The sequence below is a fragment of the Cygnus atratus genome, chromosome 1, assembly GCF_013377495.2.
Source record: "Cygnus atratus isolate AKBS03 ecotype Queensland, Australia chromosome 1, CAtr_DNAZoo_HiC_assembly, whole genome shotgun sequence".
Taxonomy (NCBI): domain Eukaryota; kingdom Metazoa; phylum Chordata; class Aves; order Anseriformes; family Anatidae; genus Cygnus; species Cygnus atratus.
The window spans coordinates 61,730,638-61,752,170 of NC_066362.1; the positions used below are offsets into that span (position 1 = coordinate 61,730,638).

Below are 21,533 nucleotides of genomic sequence, written 5' to 3' on the forward strand. Positions count from 1 at the left end.
TGTATTTGTGCATATATACACGTACGTGTACTTACATGTATTTGAGTTGTGACTGCATTACTTGTGTCTGGACTTAGCTAAGTATATACAATCTCTACGCCTTAGAAAGGGCCTCTGAGCACTCGTGTTTCTGAAAATAGCTAATTTTGTCTAGAAACTGTATAACTGCATAACTGAGGTTATGCTTTTATGAGTAAGATAGCTGAATTTCTCAAATGGGCAAAATGGCAAGTTCAGTTGTATCTTTTAACACATACGACTTATTTATGTAGTACTATCTTAATGCTCCATGTCTTTGAAGAAAGGTGGTGAGCAGGAGAAGAAAATAGGAAACCCCGATGACACTTTTCAGCTGATTATGCTCCTGCACTTGACCTGGAAAGGAGCTATTTCTCCTCAAGTAATACATTACATTTAAGATCGTGTTCTTGCTTCATCATGGATGCTAATTCAGAGATATGCAGTGCACTGATGTACCAGGAAATTCACCCAATATTTCTCGCAATAGAGCATAGCTTGTCTACAGTTGCCTGTATCTGGCACATTCCTGTCCTGCCGTGCACCAAGGAACACAAGAAAGACCACAGTGTGTGGAAAGAGAGGAAGTGAAATTTTGAGTAGGAAGTACTAAAGACTTCACAGCCTTAGTAAATCCCACACAGACATTGCAGAGACATAAAAACACATTAAAAAAAAATCATCACTCAAAGTGAAGAACGCCAGCAGGTGCTGGATGAACCAGACTGGTGGGAAACAACATATGGTAGAAGGACAAATATCAGTCAGATATCTGCTATGCGTGATCAAAAAGGATTAATCAAGGAGAAAAAGGAGTAAGTGATCTCTTAGGAGTTACAATTGCAGCTTACGCTGTGAACTAAACCTGTACTGAAGTGTTTTCCCTCTGAAAACACAGAGTGGAAGTGGGAGGCCTGAACATTACACACTAGTGAGATGTGTAGCAAGGAAGAAATGGAAAAGGGTGAGTAGGGAACAGATATGGCATGGTTCTGGTTTGGAGTGCAAACATCACCAGTCCTGGGCTAAGCTAGTCCTACTTGGGTAAGAGCTTTTGGTAAAATGCTTATTTTTCACTGGGGATTGGAAGGTGTGTTTTCTTTTTTTTTTTTTTTTTTTTTTTTTTTTCAATACAGTTCCAGTTTGGGTAGTTCAGACTTCAGAAGAATAATATAGATTTGGTTCTGGTTTCAGACAAAACAGCAGTTTGAGACAATTTTTGGTTTGGGTTTACACTTGGCTTAATTCAGGGCATAACAAGAATGATGTCTGTCCTTATAGCATGGTTGAGTGTTACAGGAGAAATAAGACATTGCTGAGTTCTCCTGTCTCTCCACCTCCTTTCTTCCCAGCTGAGCTCAAAGAAGAGGTGATTCATAACCAGTCACTCCTCCAAACCTACCAATAATCCCCAGGTTATAAACGTATCTGCTGGAAGACTGAGCTACCTTCATAATAATATGTGGTGGTAGCAGCATAGCTTCTTCTTATGTTGTACCAGTGCATAAAAGATTTCACCTTTCAAGGCTGTCAGTCTGTCATTTTCATGAACCCTACTAAGTGCAATGAATTATTTTTTTTTCCCGTCAGACAAAGACTATGCAGTTAAATTCCTATGTTTCCTGACTTAAACATTTTCTTATCTTTTCTTGGCTAAAAATAAAATCCTCCATGATTTTTATTTTTGAAACTTGCATTTTGTATAATTTGGAAGGGAAGGAACACAGTTCCTCAGACTGTGTTCATTTCTGATCCAGCAGTGTGACATTAAAGTTATTTTTGAGAAAAACAAAAAGTGTCAGACTCACTGCAATTACAGTCTTCTTCCATCTACGTACCTTTCCCTCCAGCTTGCGTGTGATAATATTCCCTGGGTTGCTGAGCCAGCTTTAGAGTCTGCACGTGGAGAATGCAGATCTGTAGGATAATATAATGGCACCTGAGTTAGCAGGCTGCCCCCTGAAGCTCTGCTGGAAGTTACCATCCCAGGTGTCTGTCAAGCAAACTACAAAAGCTTACCTTAGATATGAACAGTGTGCCTATATCTTGGGGCGCTTTTACACAACAGTCCCCGTCATAGAGCAAACGAAACACATTGGGCAGCCTATGTGCTGCTGGGTGCATCAGTCTTACAGCTACTATTAAGGATTACTGATTTCTAAGTTATCTTCCATGTATCTTAGGGTTATTTTCATTTTTAATACAGAAACTCCTGTTCAGAACAGAAGGAGTGCAGCTCTTTGTAACATGTTGTCTTACACTTCAATTATCAAGGCACCCTGAATTCATTATCCTTTATCACTTTTTAGGCTGAGAGTACTTGTGCCAGTGGAGCTTTTTTTTTTATACTGGGATTTGATTTTTAATCTTTACTTTCATCTGCCTGTGTGTGACAGAGCTGTCCATAAGTGACAGACAAAAAGTATGCAGTTAAGAAAAGTCTGAAATATTTGCTAATTACCATCTCAGTGGTAAAAAATCTTTACCAAGAGATGGGTACAAACTATGTGTTAGATCTGCAGTATTTTCAGGCCAAAAGAAAATGGCTCACTTAAAAAGGAAAAAAAAATTGTGGATTGTGCTCATTGGTATTTAAACTAGCAGTGCAAATGCTGTAGGTCAAATATTTTAGAACTGAAACAAAGGGAACAGTAACTCTGTCTATGACAGTGCACAGAATGCTAACTTTTAAAAGGCTGTGTGTATGTTAGGTGTTCTGTCATTAACTAAAATAAAACATAGTGAAAATAGTCTTTCAGTGGAAGCACTGAATGAAGAATCTACTTTTAAATGGGACAGACCTGCCAGGACAGACTTTTGATATATATGAATTATAATACACAAGCTATCTTTCTCTCTTTAGAATTGTAAAATGCAAATGTGATGAAGTTAATTTACATAGCATTTGGTTAAAAAAATCAAGTAGTAACAGCAAGATGAAATATGAAAACAAAACAAAGCTCTTCAGAACAACTTTCTGTCAACATATGGGCACTTAAATTTATAGATGGGAACCCATGGACAATTTCAAAAGTATGCAGGCAGCTGAGGCATCTAAATCAGTAGAAAACAGGTATCTTTTTTTATTTTTTATTTTATTTTATTTTATTTTATTTTATTTTATTTTATTTTAAGTACCCTTGTAATTTGTGTATGGGACTCTACTTTAGAAATCCAGTTCTTGGCAACGTTTGTTGCCTGCTCCCCAGGACAGAGCTGCTGAAACAGGATCTTCTGAAGATCTGGATGGATGTTCTTATGGACAGAGAAATAATTATCCTGAGAGATGTCCCAAGAAATCATCTGCATCCTGAATCAAAGCTTCATGGATTTACTGACTTTAATAGGTCTGTAGAGATGTACAAAAAGGCAGATTGCAGCAGGGAGGGCTATTTATGTAGAGACTGAAGAGCTCAGAAAAGCCCATGCAATTCCAGACCACACAGCCAGCAAATGGGCTTCTTGATCTTGCTTGTCATTTAGGATGTAACAGGTATTTTGTACGGTGGGTAGTCCTAATCTTGTACAAACACAGTGATGGGCCTGGGAGGAGCTGGCCCAGTTTAGAAGAGGCTTGCTCTTATTCTTCTTTCACAGAAGATTAAAATCTCTTCATATCTTATTTTTCTCTTTGTTCTTCCGTGGAAAACCTTGTCTAAGAAGTTTTCTTCTTTTCTTACAGTCCTCATTCCATCCCAGATCGCCTGCGGATCAGAGTGAACCGGATTAATTTGCAAGAATATGAGGGGCTACTTTATGACAAGGAAAAACTGCGTGAAGCTTGTAAGTTGGAAGATGCTAGGTTGTAGCTGCTTTTGGTAGAGCATTCTGTATAGATCTTATATTAGCAGTAACAACAAAACAAAAACAAACCAGGGTCAAGCACACATTTTGAATGAGTCATATGTGGACTATACGTTCATCTATCGATCTGTGCATATGCATATATACATTCTGTCTATATAAATACTGCCTGTATAAAGAGCATACACAGAGAATTCAGGTGTTTTCTTACTTAACTATGCCTTCTGCAAGTTGATTTCATTAGCTGTAAAATAAGTGTTTTTCATACCTCTTATTTTATTTGCGTCTCTCTGTTGATTCTACTGGGTTTCTCCTAGCATATGAAACTTATTAAGGTTTTATGATTAGTACCAAATTTGAAACTGAATGAGTGACCATGATTAATTTCATATTGCAAGAGCAGTCTGATCTTGAACATGGTTTTAGCACAGGTGCATTTATCTTGAGAAGCAAATCTGGTTTCCCTTACTCTTTAAGAGACTTCAGTTTTGCACGTAAGAAAATAATCACTGTTTTGTTTCTTCATGTAATGGTTTAATTGCCACATTCAGGGGTAAGTCAAGAGCAGACAGACGGTTGCGTTGGCAACACTGATGATGATGATGATCCATGCTTAGAAATGGAGTTCCTTTCCTTGGTGACACACAGTCATTAATCAATGAGGGACACGTCTGCTTGTGATAACAATTTAATAGAGTCTTGTTCATGCATCTGGCTCATTATTCATATTAAATTACAAGCATGACTGTTTGTTGTGTAACAAAGCTTTAGCCTCCTCTGTAATATAGAGTGCTCTGGTAATTACAGGATGACACTCCTTTTAATTGGTTTACTTATCTTACTGTTGGAAGATAGTTAAACTGTTTCACTTTCACCCCTCCAGTTCCACCCCTCCTTATTCTTCTCTCAGTTCATCTGCTCTCCATCCAACAAAAGAACTGAAATGGTTTGAATTTTAATGTAGGTCCTGACAGCCTCTTCTGAAGTTTGTTAGTACATTTGAGCCATAATTAAAGTAATCTAAGCCTTCATCTCTGGACTGAGAGGGATAATAACAAGAAGAGTATTATGGCTCACTGGAGAAGAATTTCTTTCAGGTTTAAGTTGAGAGTTTGACCTTGAGTATCCTTAGGGCCATGTTGGATAGATGTGTTTTCAACCCTGTTGGAAACAATCTGGTTCCTTTGGTGGTTCTTCCTATGCCTTTCCAGCTGAGGACAACTATTCTCATCCAACCTCAATACAGATGTAAATTTTGTTTATTTAGTATTTATTAAATAGATCTTAAGAGCCATTTATGTGGTCTGACAAGAGTTATACAACCTCTTACACTGTTGTCACTGCAACTGTAAATAAGTATTTGTTATTTGTCACCTTCAAAAACCATAATGATAACATTTTTAAAAAGAAAAAGTCCAGAGAATGATCTAGCTGCTTTCAAATTTGGTTTTAGACTATACACACATTTGATCACTTGCTGATCATGTGCTTAAGAGGTTTTTATTCAAAAAGTACATGTTTGCACACCAAAAGTTAAAATGGTTGCTTTCATACATTGGCAGACCATATTCAGGGGGGTCCTTTTGTATCTTTTTCAAATTCCTGTGTGATCAGATTGATAATATAACATAGCTGGGCTAGAGTATTCTTCCCTGACTCTGTTCATGAAGTTGTTTTTCCTGTCTGTCCTTCTTTACCTGTCTCAATGATTATTGCGTATTACTGTTTTCACATTAAAATATCAGAAAGCAAATAATATCCCCACCAGCCTACAAAAAAAAATCAGAAAAGATATCTCACCTTACCCTCTGCAGATATTAGGAAAGCCCTGTATAAGGACACACAACTCACAGCATACACTGATAGTCATCAGCCTGTTTTTCTGGACATAAATCCTATCATGTCCTATCAGAATTGTTCAACCTAAAGGCTGGACTAACAAGTTTACAGGAGGCTGATCTTGATTTGAAGATTCCTAGCTAATGCTAACTACGGCTGAAGAAAATCCTGTATGGGAAGAGAAGCACTCTCTAAACAGTCAGAAATCAAACTGTTTAAAATATGAACTCCTTGAATTTCATCCAGCTCCTTGAATTCCATGAAGCAGAAAAATGGAAAATCCCTGTGGTTCTGGAACTAAGATCCCAGCTTCCCTGTGACTTACTGCAAGATGCTTGTATCTCCTCTGGGAACTGAGATGTAGTCAGACATCAAGCTGAATCATTATACTAGAGGACTGCACAACTTCAGTTTTTGAGGAAGGAAGCTGGAAAATCACATAAATGTTCCTTTTAAGAAGAGCAGATAGCCATTTTAATTGCATTTCTGACATAGATAATTGGATACATATTAAATGGCTTTCTGATGGGAAGTCTATAGATCACTGCCTGCCTGTCCCTATCATTTACTGAACACGTCTATGGAATAAGCATGCTGTCTCAGTCCTCATCAGCAAACCCTTTCATGGAGCATTGCCACTAGAAGTTATTTGGTTAGAGGAGGAAGAGGGGAGTGCTGAGGCATAAGAAGTAACTCTCATTCTTTACCTAGGAGTCTATAATGGGCAGGGTGGGTTGAGGAGAAAGAGTTTTGCTGTCCAAAATAAATGACCATGACAAGTTAATGAGTGAAATTTTGCCAGTCTTAATCAAAAATTAAAATAGATAACATTTGTGCACTAGCAAAATACAATGAGGATCATACTAAGTTAGGAGGAGCTGTTGACTTCCTTGAGGGTAGAGAGACCTTGCAGAGAGCACTCAACAAATTAGAGGGTTTGACAATCACCAACAGTAAGAAGTTTTACAAGAGTAACTGCCAGATTCTGTACCTGGGATGGGGCAACAGTGGGTATATGTACAGACTGGGGCATGAGAGACTGGAGAGCAGCCTCATGGAAAGGGATCTGGGGGCTCTGTTTGATGTCAAGTTGAATAGGAGTCAGCAGTGTGCCCTGGCAGACAAAAGGGCCAAGCACATTCTGGGGTGCATCAGGCACAGCACTGCTAGCTGGTTGAGGGAAGGGATTGTCCTGCTCTGCTCTGCACTGGTGCAGCCTCACTTTTACTACTGTGTGCAGTTATGGGTGCCCCAACATAAGAAGGACATAAAACTATTAGCATCCAAAGGAGGACTATGGAGATGGTGAAGCATCTAGAGAGCAAGGTGTATGAGGAGCAGCTGAGGTCACCTGGATTGTTCATCCCAGAGCAGAGCTGGCTGAGGGGAGGCCTCATGGCAGCCTGCAGCTTCCTCACGAGGGGGTGGAGGGGCAGGTGCTGAGCTCTGCTCTCTGTGGACAGCGACAGGACCCGAGGGAACAGCACGGAGCTGGGACAGGGGAGGGTCAGGCTGGGTGTTAGGAAAAGTTTTTGCACTGAGAGGTTGGTCAGGCACTGCAGCAGGCTCCCCAGTGCAGTGGTCATGGCACCAAGCCTGCCAGCGTTCGTTTGGGCAATATGTTGCCAAACGTATGGTTTAATTTTTATGTAGTCTTGTGTGGAGCTAGGAGTTGGACTCAATGACCTTTGTGGGTCCCTTCTAACTCAGGATATTCTGTGATTCTATGATTCTAAGAGCACTCATATTGGGTCTTGTTACAGTAGTATTTCTTCAAGGCCTATTTTAAGAGGGGTAGCTTCCTGCAGCACAAATATAGCTCTCAGGTGCACGTGTGTCTCTCTCGATACTCACAAGAGACTCACTTTGCATATCTGTCAAGACTTTGGCAGAACACCTGCAACTTAATTCCAGAATACTGTGCCTTACCATTCATTTCCTGCCCACACCAATTAAAAGCACTTTTACCTCCCCAGATCTTTTGAAAACTAAACCAGAATCCCACAGCAATCTGAAAAGGAAAAGGAAGCCAGTTAATAACGACTCTTGCTGTTATCCCTGAAGGAACAATAGCAAAGAAGCTATTACGGTTTTTGCCTGTCACATGTCTCCATAATAGAGTTTTGAAAGCTCTGACATCAGTGTAATAATCTGGATCACTTTAACTCACAGTAAATACATTTCACTCCTCTTGTTTGCTTGAAATACTGATTTGATTCTATCAGCTGCTTCATCTGAAATTGTACTTCCTGACATCTAACAACTCGTCATACAAACTGTTCCATGAAGATTAATCTTCACTGTACTGGAGATAGACACCTCATTCTGAAGACCTTCTGAGCAATTAAAGAATGTCATTTTGTCCTCTGAAGGTCAAAACTCTTCTTAGCCTAGTCTCTTCTGTTGCTCTCTACTTTTTTATTATATTTTATTTTATTTTTATTTTTTATTTTTTAGCACTGCAGCTGCCATTTAACCAAGACACTGTTTCTGAATTTCCCCTTCCTTCTCTCACCTATGTTCTTCTTCTCCTTCATTCTTCTTCTGTCAGCATCTCAGTATTGTCTGTGCGATGGTTGATGCTGGTACAAGGGATGCTTATTGATCCTTCTGTGAGGGGGTGAATGCTTCCATGCACTCTCTTAGGAAAGGGATATATCCTCTTCATTTTATGTTGTAATGTTCTTTGTTGCTGCAAACGTAGTTGTCAACTCTAACACCTTCCTTATATGTCCCAAGCACTTGTCACCCTAATCACCAGTTTCACTTCCTCCTGCCCAATATGATAGTTGATCCAAAGCAGCATTAAAAATCACAGAATCACAAAATGGCCAAAGGTGGAAGGGATCTCTGAAGATCATCTAGTCCAACGCCCCTGATGAGCAGGAACACACCTAGAGCACATTGCGCAGGATGGCATCCAGGCAGGTTTTGAATATTTCCAGAGAAGGAGACTCCGCAACCTCTCTGGGCAACCTGTTCCAGTGCTGTCACCCTCACAGTAAAGAAGTGCCCTCTCATATTCAGCTGGAATTTCCTGCGCTTCAGTTTGTGTCTGTTGCCTCTCATCCTGTCGCTGGGCACAATTGAAAAGAGACACAGACACAGATTTCTAGGTTGGAAGAGACCTCAAGATCATCGAGTCCAACCTCCGACCTAACACTAAGTACTCCACTAAACCATATCGCTAAGCTCTACATCTAAACGTCTTTTAAAGACCTCCAGGGATGGTGACTCCACCACCTCCCTGGGCAGCCCGTTCCAATGCTTAATAACCCTTTCGGTAAAGAAGTACTTCCTAACATCCAACCTAAACCTCCCCTGTCGCAACTTTCGCCCATTCCCCCTCGTCCTGTCACCAGGCACGTGGGAGAACAGACCAACCCCCACCTCACTACAGCCTCCTTTAAGGTAACTGTAGAGAGCGATAAGGTCGCCCCTGAGCCTCCTCTTCTCCAGGCTGAACAAGCCCAGCTCCCTCAGCCGCTCCTCGTAAGACTTGTTCTCCAGACCCCTCACCAGCTTGGTCGCCCTTCTCTGGACTCGCTCGAGCACGTCCATGTCCTTCCTGTAGCGAGGAGCCCAAAACTGAACACAGTACTCGAGGTGCGGTCTCACCAGAGCCGAGTACAGGGGCACAATCACTTCCCTAGACCTGCTGGCCACACTGCTTCTTATACAGGCCAGGATGCTGTTGGCCTTCTTGGCCACCTGAGCACACTGCTGGCTCATATTCAGCCGACTATCAACCAATACTCCCAGGTCCTTCTCGGCCAGGCAGCTTTCCAACCACTCATCTCCCAGCCTGTAGCTCTGCTTGGGGTTGTTGCGCCCCAGGTGCAGGACCCGGCACTTGGCCTTGTTGAACTTCATACAGTTGACCTCAGCCCATCGCTCCAGCCTATCCAGATCCTCCTGCAGAGCCTTCCTGCCCTCGAGCAGATCGACACACGCACTTAGCTTGGTGTCATCTGCAAACTTACTGAGGGTGCACTGGACGCCCTCATCCAGATCATCGATAAAGATATTAAAGAGGACCGGCCCCAGTACCGAGCCCTGGGGGACACCACTTGTGACCAGCCTCCAACCAGATTTGACTCCATTCACCACAACTCTCTGGGCCCGGCTATCCAGCCAGTTTCTAACCCAGCGAAGCGTACGCCAGTCCAAGCCCCGAGCAGCCAGTTTCTTGAGGAGAATGTTGTGGGGAACGGTGTCAACAGCCTTACTGAGGTCAAGGTAAACCACATCCACAGCCCTTCCCTCATCCACCAAGCGCGTCACTTTGTCATAGAAGGAGATCAGGTTCGTCAAGCAGGACCTGCCTTTCATAAACCCATGCTGACTGGGCCTGATCGCCTGCTTGCCCTGCAAGTGCCGCGTGATGACCCTCAAGATAATCTGCTCCATGAGCTTTCCTGGCACTGAGGTCAAACTGACAGGCCTATAGTTCCCCGGGTCTGCCCTCCGGCCCTTCTTACAGATGGGCGTCACACTGGCTAGCCGCCAGTCAACTGGGACCTCCCCCGATAGCCAGGACTGCCGATAAATGATGGAAAGCGGCTCGGCCAGCTCCTCCGCCAGTTCTTTCAGTACCCTCGGGTGCATCCCATCCGGCCCCATCGACTTGCGCACATCCAAGCTCCTTAGCAGGTCGCCAGCCTCATGAATAGCGAAGGCCACATCCTGCTCCCCATCCCCTTCCGCCATCTCAGGGCACTGGGTATCCAGAGAACAACCGGGATTGCCGCTAAAGACTGAGGCAAAGGCGGCATTAAGCACCTCAGCCTTTTCCTCATCCTTAGTAACTAGGTTTCCCCTCGCATCCAGTAAAGGATGGAGATTCTCCTTAGTCCTCCGTTTCGCGTTGATATATTTGTAAAAGGATTTTTTGTTGTCTTTAACGGCAGTAGCCAGGTTGAGCTCCAGATGAGCTTTGGCCTTTCTAATTTTCTCCCTGCACAGCCTCGCTACATCCTTGTAGTCCTCCTCAGTAGCCCGCCCTTTTTTCCAAAGATTATAAACCCTCTTTTTTCTGCTAAGCACAAGCCGCAACTCTCTGTTGAGCCAGGCCGGTCTTCCACGCCGGCTCGTCTTTGGGCACGTGGGGACGGACCGCTCCTGTGCCGTTAAGATTTCCTTCTTGAGGAGCGCCCAGCCTTCCTGGACTCCTCTGCCCTTCAGAACCGCCTCCCAAGGGACTCGGCCAACCAGCGTCCTGAGCAGCTCAAAGTCAGCCCTCCGGAAGTCCAAGACAGCAGTTTTACTGGTCCCCTTCCTGGCCTCGCCAAGAATAGAGAACTCTACCATTTCGTGGTCACTCTGTCCAAGACAGTTTCCGACCACCACATCTCCCACCAGTCCTTCTCTGTTTGTGAAGAGAAGGTCTAGCGGGGCACCACCCCTGGTAGGTTCACTGACCAGCTGCGTCAGGAAGCTATCTCCCACGCTCTCCAGAAACCTCCTAGACTGCTTTCTCCGTGCCGTGTTGTGTTTCCAGGATATATCCGGGAAGTTGAAGTCCCCCACGAGGACAAGCGCCGATGATTTTGCAACTTCTGTCAGTTGCCTATAAAACTCCTCATCCGTCTCCTCATCCTGGTTCGGCGGTCTATAACAGACCCCGACCAGGACGCTAGCCTTGCCGGCCTTCCCGCGGATCCTAACCCACAGGGATTCAACCTTATCATTCCCAGCCTGGAGTTCCACAACATCAAAAGATTCTCTAATGTAGAGAGCCACGCCACCACCCCCTCTGTGCTGTCTGTCCCTCCTGAAGAGCCGATAGCCAGGCATTGCAGCACTCCAGTCGTGGGACTGTGAGAGAAAAATACACTAGCTCCAGTAGACTAGCTCCATCCTCTTGACACCCTCCCCTCAGATATTTATACACATCGATGAGGTCTCCCCTCAGTCCTCTCTTTTCCAGGCTAAACAGGCCCAGCTCTCTCAGCCTGTCCTCGTACGACAGGTGCTCCAGCCCTCTAAGCATCTTAGTAGCCCACCTCTGGACTCGCTCCAGTAGTTCTGTGTTCCTCTTGTACCAGGGAGCCCAGAACTGGACACAATGCTCCAGGTGTGGCCTCACCAGGGCTGAGTAGAGGGGGAGGATCACCTCCCTTGACCTGCTGGCAACACTCTTCCGAATGCAGCTCAGAATACCGTTGGCCTTCTTGGCCACAAGGGCCCACTGCTGACTCATGGTCAGCCTGCTGTCCACCAGGACTCCCATGTCCCTCTCTGCAGAGCTGCACTCCAGCAGGTCACCCCCAAGCCTGTACCAGTGCTTGGGGTTGTTCCTACCAAGGTGCAGGGCACTGCACTTGCCCTTGTTGAACTTCATGAGGTTCCTCTCAGCCTAACCCTCCAGCCTGTTGAGGTCCCTCTGAATGGCAGCACAGCCCTCTGGGGTGTCAGCCACTCCTCCAAGCTTTGTGTCATCAGCAAACTTGCTGAGGGTGCACTCTGCTCCATCATCCTTGTGGTTGATGATTAAGTTGAACAACACTGGACCCAGTACTGACCCCTGGGGGACAGTACTAGCTACAGGCCTCCAACTAGACCACACCACTAAGCACAACTAACTGAACATGGGGGAACAAGACAATTGTTCTTAAAAAGGCAAAATCTTTCTGTTTATGATACCCAATTTTCCCCATTCCATTTCCACTAAGAAATTCTTGACAATGGAGGTATATGCAGAAATCAATTATTGAAACCAAACACATCCATAAATTAATTAGTGCTCAAGAGGTCCTCACACCTTCTTTGTCCTTCCTAGCAACATTGCTGTAGATTTGCACCATGAAGATGGAGGGGTGAATTAGCTCACCAGCAGCAGTAAATGCACAGGATATTTTTTATTTATTTTTTATAATTTTTAGTTTTTATTTTTTAATAGAACCTGTCAGTTCTTAGTGCCCTTTACATGTCTTGCATACTGTAGCCCTGCAGATCCCATCTTAGTAGCTCAACACCACTAAGATTAAGAGGGAATCACACTCAACCACAGTGGCAGCAGTATCAGAAATAAGTCTCAGCTCTGTGACAGCTCTGAGTCTCTCACACCACCATCTTTAACACAGAACCAGCCAGTCCTTATCTCCTCTGGAATAAAATGGCACAGTAAATTAAATAGCTTTCTCTTTTACTTCCTTGCCTTTTTTTTTTTTTTTTTGTGTGTGTGTGTGTGTGTAGGGATGGAGGGTAACATGATGTGACATCAACCTCAGATTCTTATTTCTTCTCCAGTAACCTGTCCCTTACTGATTATATCTAGCCAAATATCTATGTTGCATATGTCACTGCCTTAAATTTCTGTAGGTTATTTGAGAGTTTGGGGGTCATCTGATGAGTTCTTATTGAGTACATGGACTAACAATATTGTGAGTAATTTGAGATGCGTACATATACAGAGATAACGTGGCTTCCCTATACCAGTGGTGTACTTAGCACAGTTTGAGAATCCCAGATCTATGAAATGTATTCTGATTCTTTAAAGCTCAGGGATATAGTGTGTGAATACAATTTGGAGAGAATTTCATATGATTTTGAGCAACTAGATAAATAAGAAGAGGTCAACGCCGAGGATTTGGTATTTACATCTTGAATCCTCATAATGTAGAGGACATGGGATCTTCTACTAGGTGTCTATTTTAAAGAGCAAAAACTGATCTAGCCGATGAAGCCAGGACAAGGCTGATTAGCCACTTAAGGAAATGTGCTCAGATTGGGAGGCTATTTGGTCTGAATGGGTGTAGGTGGAATGAATTGCATAGCTACAAACCCATTCTTTTGCCCTGTAAAGTAAGTACCAATGGTCACTTATTTGTCAGGAGGTGTCTTAGAGTACATGGTGGCTTATTTGTAGAGGTTCTGTAAAAGGCAACATTGCCCAAAGACTGTCTACTAGATTTCACTCAGCTGAAAAGTCACCATATTGCTCTAACAGCTTTGCTTTCTCAATGTGTGTTGTTCAGATATTAGCTAATTCATGTATTTTTCTCTCACAGTGGTGTAGTAAGATCTGAAACTGAGAGGGTTGAATGGTTTGCCTAAAGTCACCTAGAAAGATGATAAACCAAGAGGATTAGAAGTCAGCAGTGAGTTAAATATTGGAAACTCTGCTGTTTCTGTGCTCCTAGATTCTCATGCTGGTGTTTACAGATGTAAACCATTGATAAATGTTTGTAAATGAAACAGAAATGACAAAAACAAAGATCAAGTTGCCAAAGGCATTGTTTGTGTCTTTTTTTCGGTCTTTTTTTTTTGGGTGAGACCTTGTGGGCTTTGTCCAGACAGCACAATAAATTACATTTCTCTTTTTGACTCATGTACACACGCATGCATGTGTGCATACACAGATGTATTCAAAGATTAGAAAGACACAGGAGTCCAACAGAAGAAAAAATATGATGTGATCAGATAATTAAAGGCAGTAGCACAATAAGTATACACACACATTTTGAAATAGGCAACTTTAATCTTGGCTTTCTCTAATTTGAGCTGTTGGCTTCGTAGTCATAACAACATTTGTTTAACAGAGTATGTCATTGCATGGATTAAAGAAACAACAGCATAAAAATAAACACAAACCACTGAATTTACATCTCATGTCATTGAGTTGATTCCACACAGAGCAACATCCACAGCTAACACACTCTCCTGCCTTTTGAGCTAGTGGGGGAACTGTCACGTGTAAGGCTGTGCTCCCCTTTGACCTAGAAGAGATGGGTGGTATTCCAGTACATTTCATAAATATATATTGACCCCATAGGAGCAGGAGAAACAAAATACTAAGTTCCATTGCAGACTTTCCAGGAAATCATGCCATAGTTTGACTTTATGGCATAGACTTTTCTGAGAGATTTTTCTGTGCATATTCCACTTCTGCTGTTTTGTTTCCTATCACTTTCCTTGTGTGATTTCCTCTTACCTTTTCAGTCCTGGTCTTCCCCTTTGGTGTCCTGTCCCACTCATATCCTTCCTGTCCATCTTTGTGTATTTCTCCAGATCTCACAGCTCATTTTCCTGTTCTTAATGCTAAACGTGTATGCATTGCTCAGCCAGGCCTCTTTCAGATCTTAGTCCTAATACCTCTTCCTTACTAGTTTCAATTCCAAGCTCTTCACGGTCTTCTTCCTTGGTGTGGCAAGGTGTTGGAGAAGTCACTGACAGCCTGGAGGGGATGACCACCCTCTCAAATGTTCTCAGACAGGTCTGGTAACTACCTCCATTGTGTTTTACTTCCTGACATATGAGGATTTTAAAATTGAATCACTAGTGCTGAAAAAAACTAGCAAACAGCCAAGCCAACCGAAGGAGGCTTAATTTCTGTCAGTAGAATAAACAAAAAAGATCTGAAGAAACACATGGCTTAGATTTGTTTGGGAAGAAAATCCTTTCGTACAAACTTAGTTGTATTAAAACCATGCTGGAAAAGTCAAACCTCTTAATTTAAGTGTCTGAATATTTTCGATTCCTCTCACAAGAACTTACATGGTTCTACACACTTCTAATATCAGTGGAAACCCCTCAGGAAAATGACATTCTTATAACATCTTCAGTAGTGAGGATCCTTTATTTGCTACATTAAACATTTACAGTCTAATGTCTAATCTTCCCTTTCCCCCTTGAGGTATGTCAGAATAGGAATGAGTTTTCCTGGCATTCATATCTACCTTAATGATCTGTCTTGGGGCTGTTTTGTTTGGGATTTGTTTGGGTTAATCATGGTGTTAAGATCACAAATTGAATCCTTTCATAACAATAAATGGGGAAGTTAATTGAATTTTACTTTTTCTTGATGGTGTAGTGTGCAATATTTTCAGGCTTCTTCCATTTATGTTCTCAGTACTATTAAAGAGGTCGATAGCTTTAGGTATTCAACATAATGGACAGTTAATAGGAGTATTTTTTCTTTGTTTATAAATTCCATAGCTAATTTCATGAAGACTTAGGAAATCACTACTAATCTTGCAGTCATTAGAGCATCACATTAGCCATACTGCTGTACCTACCTCATCCTCCTCCTGCTGATACTTGATTGTGGTTTGCACTGCTAGGAACAAAAAGCTTTCCATGGTGCTGGTTCAGAATATGAAGCAACTGCATGCCTGTCTCCTCTCCTAGGGTTCTTGCACTGCTGCTCATCACTGCAATACTAGAGTCTTTATCCACAGCTCCTTGGACAAAGTTCTTTTCACCATTTAGAGAACACAAAGAAGCTGGGAGCTGGATGCAAGCAGCCAGAAGAGCAGGCGCCTCAGGAGAAAAATTTCTGGCACTTGAATGCTGTGGCTTGGCTTGTGATCTGAGACTATCTGATATTTTTGGCATATTCCCACACATGGATATATCCATGTAGTCACAGGAATGGACAGTGTGTGGGTGTATGGGAAAGTTGATCTGCGGTGCTTGTGATCTTAACACGTGCAAGGCTTTGTCTTCCCCTCCCACCTCTGACCTGACACATCTAGTAATGACTGTGTCCCACAGCACTGTTTTGTACTGTTCACATCCTCAACCACACTGAGCTATTCAGAAAAGGTAGGAGTCCCTTTATTCCCTAATGAAAGTGTCCACAATGACATTGAATGCCAGGCATTGTATGCAGGTTAACTTTATGCCTTTAACTGATTCATCATAACTTACCCCATTTCGGCTTTGTAGCACAGCGTTGCCCTATATTTAGAAGGAGCAACAATCTCGCATTTTCAATCCCATCGTCAGCTAGTAAGGGTTTGCTTTTGTTTCCAAACAGCCGCTATTGTGAAGCGTTTTGAAAATCTTGTCTGCACAATGTGTTGTGCATGCTTACTGTGGTTTATGATACAAATGAGGGCTGGAAACATTTTACGTGCTGGAAGACAAATGGGTCTCCCAACCCCCAACCCCCAACCCACCCTCCCCAAAAGCAACTTTTGGCAAGCAAAATTTTAGCTTATATTGTAGTGTTATCCATTTTAAAAGGTTCTTAAGCGAGCATGAACCAAGCGGGATGGAACCATCTGAGACCCACCCAATGCTCTTGGCTAGCCATTGGCCCATAAAACCAGAGGCTGTGCTTATTCTGGATTTCCAGGTAGCAGAAGTCACACATCTCTTTTTAAGAGCAAAGTCACATGACCCAAAATTCTTCTATAGCCACCAAGAACAGATGTGATGTAATTTAATTACACTTGTGAATTATCACTTGCTTCTTCAGTCATGCGGAAAAGGCTCAGAAGTGCCACTGCTAAACTATGTATTGCATACTAGTGCTTTCTTTTCAGATTTTTTTTTGGTGTATTTCTTTAGAATTCCAAATATTTCTAAGGTCCTTCTGCTTTGGGCTGTCTGGAACGGTGATGGTTAAGGATTGCCATTCTGTGTTAGCTGCATCATTTCAGTGGGTCAAAGCTCTGGTCCCCATTAAGTGCATACACTCCTTCATGGAGGAAGGAGTCGATAGACAAGACAAAATATGTGGTGACAATGTATGACAGTGGTGTAGCTCCCTAGTGCCTTTGTAACTGTTGGAGGAGTAGTCATGTCTGCTGCAATTCACTTTTTAGTGCTATAAAAGATCTTAACAAACACTCCTTCAGTAAGGGCTGCAGAGGGACCTCTTGAATTGAAACTAGACAGTCATTAAGTACTCTTTGCAAAGAGCTTAAGGGTCTGCTGTCAGAGCACATTAACCAATAGCGAACACTAAACAAAGAGAATCAGTCTGTAACCCAGGGTGTCAGCAGACGTAAAACAAACCCAGCCGGCAATTGACCCTCGTTCCACTTGTCTCACAAGCTCTGTTGTGTAATGAAAAAACCCTAGAGGTTGCAAGGAGCATTGTTCCCTGCTGGCCTTTCTGAAAAAGAGCAGGTGGATTGGGATCATTGTTAGATGTCAGTGTTACTTCAGGAGACGTGCAGGCAGCTCTCTTCTTTCCTAGTTTTACTGCTTAGCCCTTCTTTATTTCCTCATTTCTCCCTCCCTGCTGTTTGTTGTTGTTGTTGTTTTGGTGGTGTTTTGTTTGTTTGTTTGTTTCCTGTTTCTGTTTTTCCCAGACTCATAGCTGCTCTGCTGTTTAAATTGCCTTCCGAATATGATGCTGGCAGCACTGGTGATGTATCTCTGGAGTCCTGCACTGGCCTCTGAGGCCCATAATGACCTTGGCAGCTGTAGGTGCTGCCTGACTCTCCTCCCTGACACCACTAAATTTCTCTGTATGCTTCCAGCCTCAGTGGGCCACAAGAACATGAGCCACAGAGACATTCCCCATTACCTGTTGGCACTGTCTTGTTCACTTATCAGGATGGAAAGCTTCTCAGTAGATAAGTATCTCAGGGTCCCTCTTAATCAACTTTTTTTGAATGACAGGAGGAGCTGCAGCACAGTTATTTTTTCTAGTTACCTCAGTACTGTCAGTGACCTTAAGTTGCTTCTTGTTATTCAGTTACCAAAATTGTTTATGAGATGATATTCTTCTCTCCTTCTGGAATACTTCATGTGATGATTTAAATCTCTCTCCTGCTGCTTCTCTATGTTTGGGGGCATTGTTTGATTAACGACCCTCCAGGGAGAAAAAAGAACGTAATTTAGAGATTCAGTTTCAGGCGTTCAGGTGCTTGAGGATTTTCTTATTTGTTTCCTTTTTATTTAATGAGTTTTTGGTAGGCAGCTCTCCTGATACCTTCCTTGTAGACTCACATATGTTTTCTCTTTCTCTATCTCTTTCTCTTTCTCTTTCTCTCTCTCTCTCTCTTTTTTTTTTTTTTCTTCTTAGTGGCTGCAGGAATGGAATGGTTGTGAAAAGCATGTTATTAAAAATGCTGCCTTCATCTGAGGGAAATTATTTGCTGTATTTTTACATATTTTTTTTTTCCCTGAGAAAATATGGACATGTGTCAATGTTGTTTGTAGATGGAATAATACCTGTTTTGATTTAAAAGCACCCTTACATCAAAATAGTACAACGCCGGACAGTTTTGTCTTACGTGAGGCTGTGACTTCAGGGATACCTTTTAACTTTGGTTTACTTTTACTGTGGGTGCTTACTATGGTTGTCACATTGCTTTGGAAATACAAAGCTGAAGCTGATAACGTCTGAGTATTTTTTTTCCCTTAAATACTAGTATAAAATGAAGTGAAGTAATATCCATGCTGCAGTGTTGTTTTTTTTTTTTTCCCTGCCAAAATAAGTAAAGGTATAATTATAAAATAAATACGTCTCTAACCTTACTTATGTCAACAAACAAACAAGCTCAGGCTGGAAAACAGAAGCAGCCCTATTCTTTCATATTAGTTGATGCAGTTCCAGGACAGATCTGCTAGAGAATAAAGAGGAAATCAGAAGAATACTGTTTACAACAAAATACTAGTAGAATTTAAAAATAAATTAGAGAATATATTTATTTTTTAACCATCTAAGTATTTTTTTCTTATTTTTCAATACTTTGAATCATTTCTGTAGAATTTTAAGAGTTTTGAAAATGAAATTTCACTCATATTTGAATGCACAAGAACACCTCCCTGAACTCTTGTTCTGCAGTGTGTTCTTTTCTTTGCATTAAATAATTGATGTTCACATTAGACAATGAAGTACAGAATTTAACTAAATCTGCTTTAGCTTCTTCAGGTTGAAAAGCAGTTGAAAGCCAGAATCTTTGATAATTACAAATGGGTAAGACTAATGATGTTTTTCATCATAATGATGAATATTATGTTCCTGTTTTTAAGTGACTGTTAAGATATAGATAACAAAGAGATTTAGTAAGGATATTAAAAGCAACAGCAACAACAAACCTATTGCAAATCTTCTTTTAAAGTACAGCAGACCTCATTTAAGGACATTTTTTCTTTGTTTTTGCTTTCCCAGCTACCCCCTTAGGAATTATAGTTGTACGAGGAGATTGTGACTTGGAGACCTGTCGGATGTACATTGACCGTCTTCAAGAGGTGATTTTTTTTTGTGAATTTAAGTGTCATTTATTAATCTGTGCTCTGCTTCTTCTAGTCCCGAGTGCAGAGGTCTAATAGTTGCAACAACCTTGTATTTAGAGTACTGCAGTTTGCATACTGCTGAAAACAAAACTTAGAGTTATGATATGCTAACAAAAGATGAGTAACACTGAACATCATTTCCTAAACAGGAAATAAGAGATCACACTGAAACCATTTAAATGATAGCAGAATTGACATGGATGATTGTGTCTACTTCTGCTTGAACATGAACAAAATACTAGGATTCTTCACATACATTGCTGAAATGATACACATTTCTTAGCAAAATAGCGATTAGAAAGTGTGTTATGTAAGGATAAATATAGTATTTGAATGTATCTAATTATGCAAATGTCATTCTCTAACACTGCTATGGAGTAAACAGAGACACCAACACTAGATATCAATTTGAAATTTCCAAATATACAGAAATGTATGCTGATAAACTAAAAACAATGTTGCTTTTATCATCTTGAATGTCGTGCCATAAGAGAGTTCATTCTACAGTACAGTATGGAAAATGGAGAATCCAAATACCCCATTACCTGAATAATTTTAAATGTGTATGCACTAGTGATAAAGCTGATGTATTTTTATAAGCATAGTACCTCTCACTGTTTCTTAATCTTTTACGGATATCTTTCAAAACCATTTTCAAGTGTGAGGACTTTACATGGGTTTCTAAATAGCTGTCCCAATTGACATGGGAGCTATGGATCTCATTCCTCCCCCTAAACTACATGAGAGGTACTGAATTTGCTGTGATTTTGAAACTGCCACTTGCATCCAGAATATGGACCATTGTATCTGACTACAGGTTTTCACCTTTTTTGCATTTCAGACCTGATTTATGACTATTATTGGGCATAAAAACTTACTGTAAAGCGATGTATACTTAAGGTATCTGACGATGGAAAAATACAATAAAATAATTGGGATGATGTTCACAGCAGATTACAAATGACATGTGATCTCAGACTGTGTTCAAAACAGCCTAATATGGACAGTATTTGATGGAGAGTGGTTCTGCAGCGATGGAGGAAGCATGGCTAGAAAATGAATTACCCACAGTGGTTGTGGAGGAATTGTGTTTCTCCAGCCTTTTGCAAGGGTCTTATTTATTTATTTATTTATTTATTTATTTGGCTTGATTTGGTTCAGTCCCATATGCTGGGAATGGAGGTGCCAAGGCCTTCTGCACTCTGTCAACTTGCATGCCAACTAGGGAGCTATAGCCTGTAGGCCAGGCTTTTTGGTAGGCTATATCATAAGCTAGAATTGTATGACAAAATATCTGTCAAAATAAATTAGATTCCTGAAGCCTGCTAAGCGGCACAGTCATTCTGATATGACCACTCTGGCATGGGGTTGTCTTAAAACAGGGAGAATTTCCAGTGGTTTTCTTTAGTGCATTAATTGCTCAGAAATATTTGCAAAAAAAGAAAGATTTAGGGCTTATAGCTTTTTTTTTATTTCATTTTGCTGCTGACGTTTCTAAATTTAGATAGTTTTTATGGAACAAATACATCTATGATATGGTAAAGATCCATTAACATAACCTCTGTATAAGTTTTTGTAGGCATCTTTTTTTTTTTTTTTTTGACCAAATGCATGCAAATCTAAGCTTTAAGTGAGCTTTCTATAGCTGCTATTCTTTGGTATTTGTTCAATGCCCTTAAAAACAGTGAGAAATACTTGCAAAATTATTTTATGGTGTTTGCCCAACCACTTCGTATAGCAGAACTGCAAATAACTTTTTCATGACCGGCACGTCTTTCATCCTCCTACTAGGACCTACAGTCGGTATCTTCTACTACACAGAGAGTTCACTACCAGGTAAGATGAACTTTCTTTTCATTAAATGAGAAAAAAAAGAAAAAAGAAAAAGA

At 41.4% G+C, this 21,533-nt stretch overlaps 1 protein-coding gene across 1 annotated transcript in view; it reads left to right on the forward strand.

Annotated features, from left to right (window-relative positions):
* Nucleotides 1-21,533, forward strand: part of DGKI (diacylglycerol kinase iota) — a 118,659-nt gene that overhangs the window by 41,924 nt on the left and 55,202 nt on the right. Inside the window, exons 16-18 of the mRNA XM_035568556.1 lie at nt 3,701-3,801; nt 19,520-19,599; nt 21,436-21,480. Of these exons, the coding sequence (XP_035424449.1) occupies nt 3,701-3,801; nt 19,520-19,599; nt 21,436-21,480 (226 nt within the window). The remainder of the gene's footprint in view (nt 1-3,700; nt 3,802-19,519; nt 19,600-21,435; nt 21,481-21,533) is intronic.